This window comes from Drosophila navojoa, chromosome 3 (genome assembly GCF_054131105.1).
Source record: "Drosophila navojoa isolate 15081-1374.11 chromosome 3, UAZ_NAV_1.0, whole genome shotgun sequence".
Taxonomy (NCBI): Eukaryota; Metazoa; Arthropoda; class Insecta; order Diptera; family Drosophilidae; genus Drosophila; species Drosophila navojoa.
Genome location: NC_142891.1, coordinates 9,191,422 through 9,204,633, shown reverse-complemented (window position 1 = coordinate 9,204,633; position 13,212 = coordinate 9,191,422). Strand labels below are relative to the sequence as shown.

Sequence of the window (13,212 nt, the reverse complement as noted above, 5' to 3'; positions counted from 1 at the left end):
AGTTGTTGTTTATCGCACGCGTCTGATTAATGATGCAATTTACTTTACGCAGCTCTGCTGACTAGATTGGTTGCTAGATACACGTGCGTATTTTAAACGTAGCGTTTTAATAAATAATTATTGTCGTTTAAATTTTACAGTGTCATCAGTTTGCCAACCTTCCTGTCATTGGTTAAAAATGGCAAAGCCACGTAAAACCCATTGAAAAGTCGCACACGGCAAATGCCATTCGCATGACCCACTATTAAAAGGGCTAACCCTCTTTTTGCAAATACACTCGCACAAATGCCGGCCACATGCAGCGTGGCCATAAAACTGTGTATAAAATATTTAAACGCTGTAACCACACCTACACACACACTCACACACACGCAGTTATTTATAGGTGCAACGTGTGTGCGACTGTGTGTTGGTCTAGCTATAAATTTGCCTGGCAAATGCAGAGGGAAAAACCATTTAAAAATTCATTCTCATTGCAATGGGGCGAATGTGGGCGGCGCTCGCCGCACAGATATTGCGAAATGTGCTTTAATTAAAATCGAAAGCCCACTTCCAATCAATTCACTTACCCAGGCTCCACATGTCGATGGCGGTGCCATATTGCAGGCCCAGTATCACCTCCGGGGACCGATAGAATCGCGACTGTATATAGGTATAGATTTTGCGATCCACATAGCAGGAGCTGCCAAAGTCGATGACTTTTATTGAGCTGCTGCCGCGCTGCTTCAGCAAAATGTTTTCCTGATGGCGAAAATTGCAATTCAATTTTAATTAAAATTCAAGCACTAAATTAATCAAATAAATCATCTGTTTACTGACCGGCTTGAGATCACAGTGTATGATATTCTCTTTGTAGAGCAAACGCAGGCATTTGACAATCGAATTGCAGAAGCGTCTGATCAGACTCATGCTGAAACCGTTATAGTTGTTCTTCTTGATCAGCTCGTACAGATTGAGGCTGCAAAGAGACAGAGAGAAAGAAGGTTAGGCAGATCGATTAAAAACATGACTCAGCTGCGCAACCCCAATCGATTGTTTACTTTAGTCAACTAATGGGAAAAAAAAAAAAAAAAAAAAGATACGTCAGGCAAACGCCGGCCGCTTAAAGCCCAAAACAACGATAAAAATAACATGCATTGAATTAATTTACATTGCATGTCGCACACAAATTTGGATATATGACGATAACAGGCAACAACAACAGCGAAAGGCGAACAACCAACTAGGGACTGTGGGCGGAATCGAAATGACAGTTTGGCAGACATACAAAATAGACGTCAGAAATATTTAAAATTTGGATTCTGAGCAGAAGGCAGAAGATATTTTAATAAAATATCAAATTTGAAAAAATTATTTATTTTTATTTCATTTCATTTTATGTTTTTTTTTTTTACAATAAAATCTTAAACTTTTTAAATCTTCCAAAATTTTTTTATTTCTATTTTTTAATAAATTTTAATGAATTCTTTCAAATCCTAAACATATTTTTATAAAAATTCTGCAAAATAATTGTTTTTTGAAATTTTCTTTTAGTCATAATTATCATTATTGAATAATAATGTAAATATTTTTAATATTATATGTATATATATATAATATAATATGTATCGACAATAATAATGATAATAATAAATTTCTATAAATTCTTGGACATTATTAAATCTTCAAAATATTTTTTGTGGAATATTTGTTTGTTGTTTTTAAAAATAAAAAAGATTATATGCGAACTCGTTTGCCTTTTCTAGCTCTACAAATAATAGCTCAACTACAAAAATTAGTGAAATGGACTAGAGACTTGACCAACTTATATACATATGTATATACATCTATTATCATCAGAGATCGCGATCTCTGAGGCACTCTGGCACTCAGGGTAACTCTTAGTTGTTCAGCTACTCTAAAGCACTCTCTCTCTCTCTTGGCATACCCTGCACCCTATTGAACTCTTATTTGTTTGTCAATAACCTTATTTTGATCGCCAATTTTACTATTCTGTCCCACTGTGCGCTGCCATTTCCCACTCCGTTTTGTTGCTCACAATTTGTATTTACTTTTCTGCGCGTTTTTTTTTTTTCGATTTTCAGTTTTTGCGATTAATTAACTGATAACAAGCCTGTTTGTTGTTGTTGTTGTTTTTCAGCTGTCCTTCGTTACATTTAGTTTTTTGGCCAATGTCATTGCAAACGCTTTTTATTTGCGGTTTGGGTCACACGACTTTTCCAGCTGAGCGAACTGCTCAAGTTTTGTCAATTTTTTGATGGCTGTCAGCTTTTTGGGCTTTTGCTTAGCAGTTGATGAGTTTTTGGCTCTCCCACACACACAAACACACACACACCACATCATCATCGTCATCATTATTATTGTGGCATGTTTTACCCTTAAGCTTCCATCATCTCTTTTTGATTGGCACACATCTGCCACTGCTTCTGCTGTTCGCATATCGCATTTCCCATGCTGCGCTTAGTTATTGAACTCTGCTGACCACACACACACTCGACTGCTGCTGTCATTTCCGGTTCCGTTTGGCGTGCTGGCTTGCTTGTGCTGACCATGTCATCGCCTATAAATGCCATCAATAACTTCATCAGCCGCCGAGCTGAGCTGAGCTGCACTTGTTACTGCGATGCTCTGACCTAGAAAGTTGCCAGCCCCAAAGAGATGCCAAAAGTAATAACTGCAAATGGCAGGACATGCTGGGATATTTGTATACGATTTATTGGTATATATACGTGTGTGTATGTGTGTGTGTCTGTGTACAAGTAGTTCACTTGGCCAAACTGATGAAATTCGAGCAGAGTTGCTCTAATGGAAATATGAATATGAAGTAGTTTAGTTTGAGAGACTCGAGTAGAAGTTTATGATTGACTGCATAAAAGGAACTATGGAACTTTGTGATAGACTAATACAGCCAGACTTTGATCAATTCCGAAGCGAGACAGATTCATAAACTGTAAAGTAGCTAAATAAGCAAATATGGTATGCTATTTTTATTTAACTTAAGACATATATTATAAAGCCAACTTATTGAAGTAGGATTTCAGTTTGTTATTATGATACATATTTATATCAGATATACTTTATAAATTGCAGTCCTGCTTCAGTAAGTAACCTAAAAGTCGATTCAATCTTGTTTCAGCACAACTTTTTAAGTAGGCTTAGCTCTTCCATCCGCCTACTTACATCATATATAATGACTGCTGTTCACATTTCGACAAGCTGAAGCTCATGTTCAACATGCGCTAAAGTCTAATCCAATTAAGAAACGTTTCTCAGCTTGTCAGACAACAAGTCATAAGCAAAAGAGAGCAGCAGAACGAATAAGGGCGAGAGAGGGTGGCCAAAGATTTTTTGTGATAAAGCTATAAGACTTTAAGATTCAAAAAGGAAAGACAGGAATACATAACGTATAACATAACATAACGTATCTAACATATATAACATACTTTATATTGACAACATAACATTTCATACATAACATAGCATAACTTACATACATAACATAACATAACATATGTAAAGTTAAAGAACCTTTCTTAACTTTAAGGCCACATTTCAAGTGTGAATGGCTTAAAGAGCGTTGCTGTTGTTGTTGTTGTTGTTGTTGTTGTTGGTTAACATCTATTGATTGACGTCGCATAACAAACCAATAAGAAAATCATCAAAATGTCATAATTTCAATCGAGCGGGCCAAAAAGCAGAGCAGAGCCACTGCCATTGAATGGCATATTATAACTGCATTATGACATGCCACATGCCTATCGACGACACGGCCAATGTCAAGAGCGAGACAGCAGCAAAAGGCGAGAGCGAGAGAGCGAATTTGTTGTACGTCAACTGCTCATGAACTTGGCTCTGCAGCTATTTGCATCTCTCTCTCTCTCACTCCCTCTCTGTAATTTGATTGATTTGCCAGCTGCTCGCAACATGCAACTGTAACGAGCCACTAATGCAAGCATTTAGCGCCCCAAAATGCCATTGTCTAAGCCAGAGTCGCACGCCGTCGCCATAAACTAAACCAAACAACATAAACTTTCGCAGGTTGCCCCCAGCTGCAGCATAGAACTCGCCTGGCTTTGCCTACTTTTTGGCGACCTGTCAATTGGCCGCTAAATGAATTCGTTTCGCAATGGAAAATGGTGTCACCACAAAGTTTCCACTGCACCAAAATGGAAATTCGCAATTTGAAAATGTTTTGTTTGCTTTCTTTTCTGCTGTGTTGGTGTTTGCAAATTGATTGACGACCAAGCCGGAAGTACTGGGCGACTGTTGAGAGTGGCGAAATCCAGAGATTTGCATAGCGAATAGATGGATGTGGGCAGCTGTATATATGAATGTGGAATTTATTTAGCTGGAGTTTATTTGGCTGGAGAGAGAGCTTTATAAGAGTATACTAAGGCAATGGAATAGCAATACTATTATTTAATAAATATTTTAGACGGAGTTAACCCAAAAAGTAGCTTAGTTCCCCAGGAAGCAATACAAATATTAGAACCAATTCACTTAAGCAGCTCATTTTAGTAGTTCATTAGTTCATATTTCGTATTACTCAGCTGCTCATTCACTCAAGTACAAATCTGGCTCAAGTAGTTCATGAACTACTTCCGTTCCTCAACAATTGCAGAGCTCATCGAACGGTAAAGTTCAGTCTTTATTACTCATTCATTCATTATTCATTACTCATTCTTCATTGGTCTATAAGGCAATGCAGTAGCTCTCATTTCAATGAGCGGTTCATGCGAATTCCTACTCAGACAGCCCTTAGCCCCATTGAGTGCCTGAAAAACAAGCTCTTTAATATACCAATTATAGTCCATGGTTCAGCGCCTACAGGCAACAAGCTATAGACTCGTTATCCCGCCTCTACTCTCCCGCTCTCTCTCTCTCTCTCCTCGGCTCGCTCTTTTGTTTGGTTTACTAATTAATGATGCTGTCCCTGGTTCAGCGACAACGACCTTGATTTGGTTAGACTAAGCGCCCCACTGTCACATTGACTCAAGGCCGAGTGTCCCATGCATATTTATGTGTGTGCGACTCGCATTTTAATTAGTGCAGAGCATTCGCTGCCCTAGCACGGCCTGACACTGAATAGAATGGAATGCCAAATAAATAGTAGACATAAAATATTTAAACCGAATGCAGTGGCATCAAATGAGCACGATAAATGCTTGCTGGCCTTGCTGAAGGCTTCCAGGACCTACACTGCGAGAAATGTTCAAAGCTCTTTACTTGCATCAAATTGCCAAATTATAGAATTTATAGAATTTCCAAGTTGTATTTAACTATTTAAATTCAATCAAAAAATTATTATAAATTAAATTTATAACATTTATAAAGCCTAATATAATTTTAAAATTCATTTAAACTTTAAGCCCAATTTTTTGTTTTTATGTTTAAATAATTATTATTTTTTTTTTTTATCAATTTTAAGTATGTAATTTTGTAAGAATATATTTTGTATATTTATTATTTATGTATTTTTGATAAAATATTTTTTTGTAATGTTTTTTTTAATATATCTTTTTTTTTATTATTAGTGTATTTATTTATTTTATTTTTTTTTATATATTATTTATATTATCATATTCATAATTATATTTATTGAATTTAAATTAAAGGAAACTCGCAATGAATTTTAAAAATTATAAAACAAATATATTTATAGTAATTTTTCCACACTTTTTTTTATTATCTATATCAATATTAATTTATATTTATTATTTTCGCTGTGCAAGCACTCTGTCTCTCTACGTATTCTCAAGGATCTCTTCATTTATCTACATATATAAATATATCGCTATTTTAGCTGGCGAATAACAAGCTTTATGCCTGGCAAATGTCAATTAGCGGTAATTACTGTGCCACGGCACGGCATAATAATAATGGTAATAATAATAATAACCTACATCAACAACAACAATAACAACATTAACAGCAAACAACAGCTGTCAGCCAGCCACGCCCACGCACTCCTGTCCCCGTCCTGTACTTTGTTGATAGTAACTTAATTCCCAGTTGTTCAGCTCGCTCTCTCCTCTCTCTCTCCTTCCCTTACTCTCTCTCTCTCCCTCTCTCGCTCTATAGTAATTGCAGTCTACACGCTAAGTGCAAAAATTAATTTACAAGAAAAAACAAACATTCGCAGGACGCTGCTCATTTGCATATAGACCGACCATGGGGCGGCTGCCATGCCATCGTATTCTTCTTCTTCTTTTTCTGCCTTTTCAGCTTCTGCCCCTGCCTGACCCACACAATTTTGCTGTGCATGCTGTGCTTTTTAATTAAAAATCTCTGAATATCTAAAAATATCATATTGACGGCATGACGTGAGCTTTGCAATAAGCTGAAAGTTTGCTTGGATCAACTGTAAGCAGCTTTCACTGCTCAGGGGACAGAGCTTTATATAAACTTAATTACTGAAGCTTTTAGCTTAAAGGGCTTTTGAATACTTCGTTAATTATTAAAAGTGCTCACATCGCTTGGCTGTTTCTAAATGAGCTTTAGGGATCACTAAGCATGCTCACCTCTTTAAAAGAGCTCAATGTAAGGCAAACAACTTTCGATTGATACTTTCAGGATTAATTTAGTAAGGGAGTGTAACACTTTAGCAGTTTAAGTAAGTAATACTTAACTTAACCCCAGTTACTTAAAATAAACATTATTTTTTTAATAAAAACGAGATTTTTTAATAATTATAATTGGAAACTTTTCAAGATTGATCTAGCAGCACAGTTTAATTTTATTAGGCCGCTTTCCGTTCAGGCTTAATTTTTAAAGTCAAGCAGCGTAAAACTTATTATAAACCTATCCTTACTTTTGGGACTTCGATTAAACTTGTAGTGCTTTCAATACAACTTCAAATACTCTACCCTATTAGCTTTTAGTTAAGCTTTATGGTCTTTAAATCAAATACCCGAGTGTCCTTGAAACATTTTTTCTAAGAGCTCACATCACTCATTCCTAAATTCTATTCCATTTTATATTAACTTCAATTAATCTTTGTCCCAGTTTGATCTAGCTTTCGCCTTAAACAGCTGTCATTAGTGCACGCTCTAGCTTGAAAAAAAAAAGCGACAGCTCATCTAGATAACAACATTGGATTATCTCATCATGTGCAAATTGAAAGACAAGGAAAAAAACAAAAAAAAACTACATTCAAAGACCCGAGACATCAAAATCTTGACACATGGCCCAAATGAGCAGCAACAATGGGCGAAAGAGACGAGAGAGAGAGAGAGAGAGGGAGAGAGAGACAGGGAGAGAGAGAGTGGAACCACTCTGCAGCAGCAGCAGCCAGAATTTATGGCCCTGACACCCACAGAGACCGCATTGAAATTTGGCCATGACAACATCGTTTGGCAGCGTCATTCACACACACACAGGCGTACACACAATATGCTGCATAGTTATGGCCGTCGCACAGTGTGACCATATTGTAAATGTGACCATCTTTGGCAGTTTTGGCAGCTCATTTTATCGCTGTCGCTGTAAATTACGTGTTCGGCCCACAAAACATGCGCCGATGCCAAGCGAAATGGACTCGAATGTGTTGCAGGTGGCAGTGTCTGAATGTGTGTAGGTGTGGGTCGAGTCAGACCTTGTCCTCTCACGTCCCACTTATGTGTGTGTGTGTGTGTGTGTTAACCTGGCTTATATTACACATAAATTTGCTTACCTTACCTATTTACCTATTTAGCTGCCTCTCAGCCTCGCTCTGCGTCTATTTCGTTTGAGTTTTTGCTGTCAGTATTTCCGCAGCGAAGAACATGCTAATTAGGCTAATCAGCTAGTGGTTTTTTCTCTCTCTATCTATCTCTCTCTCTCTCTCTTTTTTTTACCCTAACCCCAATTAGCAAAGTTTAAGCAACAATTAATGCATTCCATAATTGCAGTTACCGCAAAAATATGAGAAATTCTGGATAGGTAATTCAAGTTGAGCTCATTTTGTTCTCCGATTTGCACATCAGAGTTCGTCAAATATTTCGCTCAATCAATCGGGTAACAACAACAACTTTTGCTGCTATTTCCGGCAGCTCATAAGTCAGCCGCTAATCCACTTAATCAACTAACTCAATTTGCGAGTTTTGTGCCCGAAAAAAAAAACAACAACAAATTAACATGGGCCCAATTCAATTGCGTGCACGTAAATTTAATTACGTCAAACTTAAGCTGCGCAATTTTGTTTACTCGTTCAAAACAAACTTTAAACTTTGCCAGCAACCAAGGATTCGCCTTGCATCCCCGCCTTGCACCCGAGCCCCCGTCTGGCCAGGGCCAGAAAAAAAAAAAACGGCCAAAAAGTCAAATGCGCACTTGAGCTGCTATTTTGCGGCTAATTAGTGCGAGAAAAGCACAACAACAGCAACTAAATTAATTAAGTTTGAGCATGGAAATGCTCTTTGAATTCTTGTTCGATATGTGGGGACAGCAATGGCCGCCAGATGGCGTGCTTTAAAGCCATTGCCAAGAAATCTCGAATCGCTGGCGAATTGCGAAATGTCGCAACGAGCCGAGTTAACTGCAATTAAGACAAATTAAACGGAAATGTCAAGCGGCCGACGGGTGGGGCGTGCCACGAGGCAGGAAACGGAAACAAGTGAATGGCTAAGAAACCATGACCTTCAACAAATTGTAAAACTTTGCTGTTTTTTTTTTACCTTTACCTGCTGTCATATTTCTTTTGTTTTTCATTCTGTTTTTGGTATCGCGTGCTGCCATATTTGCGTTGCCAGCTGTCTAAGCATTGACACATGCAGGCAGCCAGCGTGAAAGAGAGAGTGAGTGAGTGGGAGAGTGGGAGAGTGGGAGAGGGAGGCAGCTAGCTAGGCCATGCAATCAACACCTGATATGGGGCTGGCTGCCCGTCTATCAATTAGATTGCGATTTTATCGCAAAACAACAACAGGTAAATATCAGCAGGCACACACGCACACACTCGCACACACACACGTACACACACGCAGCCAACTGCAATTTAGCCACGAGCCAGGCTCACTTCAGGCCAGCGGAAAAGTAGGCAACACAATATTTAAATTGAAATTGATAGCTGCACGGCGCCGCCTGCGGTTTGTTGTGCATACACACACACATCCGCTGCCTGTCAGTTCGAGTGTGTGTGTGTGTGTGTGCGTGGTCTGTCATGCAGGCAAACTAAAATAGAAATTTATTTCTTCGTTCGCATCTGCTGGCAGCTGCATTTAAATTGCCTTTAAATTGTTAAAGCATTTTTATGGCTAATGTTAATTCAGCTAGAGAGCTAGCAAGAGAAGACCTTTATATATAAATATAGGGTATATATATGGGCATTAAGGAGTCACACACAGTGACAAATGCAAACAGGCAAAACGCATTTTGTGTGGCTTCCAAAGTAGATAAGCAGAGTTTGTGTTAGCTTTGTGCGAAGCCAAATGAGTTGCCTGATTGGCAGCATTAAGCTTAATGGCTTCTGCTATATAACATTTAGATATATATGTATATATATATGTAGTACATACATATATAGACATATACATATATATAATACAACTTCTGCTAGAAATATATTCCTATTTTTTACATATGTACATATATACACGTAGATTTATATATTTATATATTATTATTTATTTATATATATATTTATATATATTATATTCCCTTTTCGTAATCTAATATACATATATTAGATTGATATAAATTAGTTGAGTTGTAAATTATGAATTTTCTCTGTTTGTGGCATTCAGAGTCTAAAGTCATTGAGCTGTGATATGTGTTCAATCATGTGAATGTGTATTATATAGTAATATGAATCAGCAGCAGCAAATGAAATTGCATTTGTAAGAGCGGCAATGCCACTCTGCCTATGCTAAATCTATCAGTGCTCTCTCTCTCTCTCTCTCTCTCTCTCTCTCTCTCTCTCTCTCTCTATGTTTGCTTATCACACTATGGAAGTGTATTAGAAAGAGAGCCTAAACTCACTTTCATCTTGAGGCCTCAGCTTGTCGAAAATGAACTTGACAGAGAATGAGTATGTATGTAAAGCCTCAGGAGAGACTCTCAACTTATGCAGTCAAATTTGCAGAGTTCTCCACACTGAAAGAGGCAGCATGAGTGTGTGCTGCACTACCACGAGATCTCATGGTCGTAGTTAATCGAAGGAGTATTTTAATATTTTATAATTGTGTACATATTTACTATATACTATATACATATGTATATATACATATATTGTCTACAGGAATTGCATCATATTCTACGTCAAATATATATCTCAAGTCTCTAGCTTATGCACTTTACGAGATGGAGGGACCTACACTAGTTAGATCTCTGCTCTCTCAAACTCAAATTCCAGCTTAAACTAAGCTAACTAACTAAACTCTAACTAACTAAACTAACTCTTAAAATGCAAACAATTTCATGAAACTTTCTTCATTGAGTTGATATCCTTGGAGCTTTAACTACTAGTCTTCTTTATATGTTGACTAAAATAATCAAATTCAAATAAACGCAGACAAAACCATAATAATAATAGTCCCATTATTTTCAAGTAGTTCATACAAATATATAAATGTACACATACACACACATATGACAAAGAAATGACTGTCTACCCGCAGTAATAAATGAAATTAAAAAGCGTTGTCAAATAATTATGGCAAATCACTTGAGTTTTATGGGCGCCATTAATAAAGAAAACGCACAGAGATTTATGACGAGCTCATAAAAAAAGGAAAGCCAAAATCGAAAGCACAACAACAAATAGGTAAACAAACACACATGTGACACACACACACACACGCTGCTAATATGTGTATTAATAATAGAATCTACTCGAATCTGAGCAGGTTTTCCATAGCTATTTATAGATGGGGTCGCCTCACAGGGGCTACGGGCTTTCGGTTGCCAAGGCTAAAAGCGCAACAGAGGATCGGCATAATGCGTGCTAGGCACTTGTCAGAGCCAAAAAGAAGGACTTGGCATGTCCTTTAATAGCCGCAACGCACGCAAAGGGCAAATAAAACAAAATGCGGCAGAGGAAGAGATGCGGAGAAGTTGCGAATAAATTCATTTAATTCGTGTGGAATGCTAATCGGAAAATGCGTGCAAGACGCGTTTTTAATTGGCAAGTTAAGCAAGAAATACGGCGTATTATTTGCACAGTGACAGCCAATCAAGGCGCCATTGACGTCACAGCATAAACAATGTGAGTAAATCAACAATGGAATATATATATATACGTATATATGTAAATATTTTGTGAGTGGCTCACCTCATCAGCTCGAAGGTAATGCACAAATGCCGGCGAAAGTACGTATAGTCCAGCATATGTATTACGTTATGAGATCCATCGCCGTCCTTTTCGCGCAGCTCGTCCAGGATGTTGAGCTCCACGACGGCCTGGTTGAGGAAGCGCTTCTTGTTTCTGATTATCTTGATGGCCACGTGTGTATTGGTCTTGTGATCGAGTGCCCTGATCACCTGGCCAAAGCTGCCCTTGCCAATCACCTCTAGAATCTCATAGCGAAAGGCTATATGATCGTGCTCAATCTGGCATCGGGATAGACAGTACAACAGAGGGATTAGACAGGGTGATCGCATTTATATGTAGATTATATGGATTTTCACTTACGATCTTGTAGTTGCCATTGTCATCGTCATAGCCCAGATTTGTGGTGTTGGCTGTCGGGGCGGGCTTGTAGTTCTTGCTGGCATGCTGGCCAAAGTACCAGACCTCTTTGTATACCTTCAGCTCTTCGAACTCCAGATCAGTCAAATAATTGCGGTATTTTTTGACAAGCTCTAGATGGGCGAGAAGTTGGGGAGAAAATTTAAATTAATACATACGGATCAATTAGATGTTACTATAATAATTATAGCAAATTTCAGAGCAAATTTCAAGTTACAAATGAGCGAGAAGATTTGAGTTAGTTATATGAAATGTTTAAGGTGTAAAAATTTCTCTTTATATATATTATAGCAACTTTTTAAAAACTATAAAAGGGCCAACAATAATAATTATAATTATAGCAGCTTGTAGAATGCCCTAAATAGGCCAGGAAAATATATGAGAGAGTTATATGAAATATGTAACGTTCGGTAATCTCTTACTATAATCATTATAGCAAATTTGTTTGACAAGCTATAAATATGCGAATAGCAGGCTGAAGTTTATGGTCTAAAATGTCTAGAGCTCGATTATCTCTTATTATAATTTTTATAGCAACTTTTCAGTCTACCATAAAAGTTTTATAGCAACTTCATCTGCTAAAAAGTTATTTAATCTTTCCCCTCTTATCACCCCGCTTCTTTGTTATTTGATGCATCGCAGCATAAGTAATTGAAAACTGGCCCACGTGGCAGATTTATGGCGACCTTGACCTCGTTTGCATATAAAATTAATTAATGCCACGCCTCCTCTGCCAGCCCAACTGCAGCCAGAGCTCAGAGAGCGTGAGCTTTGCTAATTCGCATTCGATGCCAGCGATGCGTATGAACCCCACGCACTAAAAATGCAAACATTGCAAATGTTGACAAGAGTCCAATCCCCCCACCCCTTTAGCTGCCTCACCCCCTGCCAGTGCCACACTGCCTCTACCCACCTGATGGTGTCATGGGCGAGTTGCATTTGAGCTCTGCACTGCCCGTGCTGCTGGCTGAGTTGCCGGAGCTGCCGCTGCCGCTGCTGCTGTTTGACTTGGTCGAGGAGCCGCGCTCGTTGCCGCTGCCGCTGTTTGTGGTCGAGCAGGAAACGGGGGAGCCCAAATTGTTGTTGTTGTTGTTGCTGTTGCCATTGCCGTTCTGTGTGTTTGCTGCACTCTCGTTTACATGGCTGCTGCTGCCATTATTGTTGTTGTTGCTGTTGCCGTTGCCATTCGTGTGCCCCTCGAGGCGTCGCCCCACATTGCACAGCAGCGGCAGGTCCAGGCGCGAGCTGGACAGACGCACATCGCGTCGCAGCTTCTCGTTGTCCAATTGTATCTGTGAGAGCGAAAAGTTACACAAAATTAATCAACTTTGAAACTTATAAGCAAATAAATGTTATTCACCTTTTGTACTACTATATATATTTTTATTTATATATATTAAACAAAATATAGAGTACGAGTGAGCAAAGCTTAAGCTTACATATTATCATTGCATACTTTGCGGCTGCTCTTTGAAACTTATGTTCACTAAAATATATTGCATACTTTTATGCGCTTTTGAAATTAGACTTTTATTTTATTATATTGAGAG

The 13,212-nt window shown here is 38.2% G+C and overlaps 1 protein-coding gene across 1 annotated transcript in view; it reads right to left on the bottom strand.

Annotated features, from left to right (window-relative positions):
• Positions 1–13,212, bottom strand: part of Dyrk2 (Dual-specificity tyrosine phosphorylation-regulated kinase 2) — a 61,538-nt gene that overhangs the window by 7,378 nt on the left and 40,948 nt on the right. Inside the window, exons 4-8 of the mRNA XM_030385141.2 lie at positions 12,576–12,954; positions 11,606–11,775; positions 11,246–11,523; positions 820–958; positions 570–741 (exon numbers count right to left, since the gene is read on the bottom strand). Coding sequence (XP_030241001.1) covers positions 570–741; positions 820–958; positions 11,246–11,523; positions 11,606–11,775; positions 12,576–12,954 — 1,138 coding nt within the window. The remainder of the gene's footprint in view (positions 1–569; positions 742–819; positions 959–11,245; positions 11,524–11,605; positions 11,776–12,575; positions 12,955–13,212) is intronic.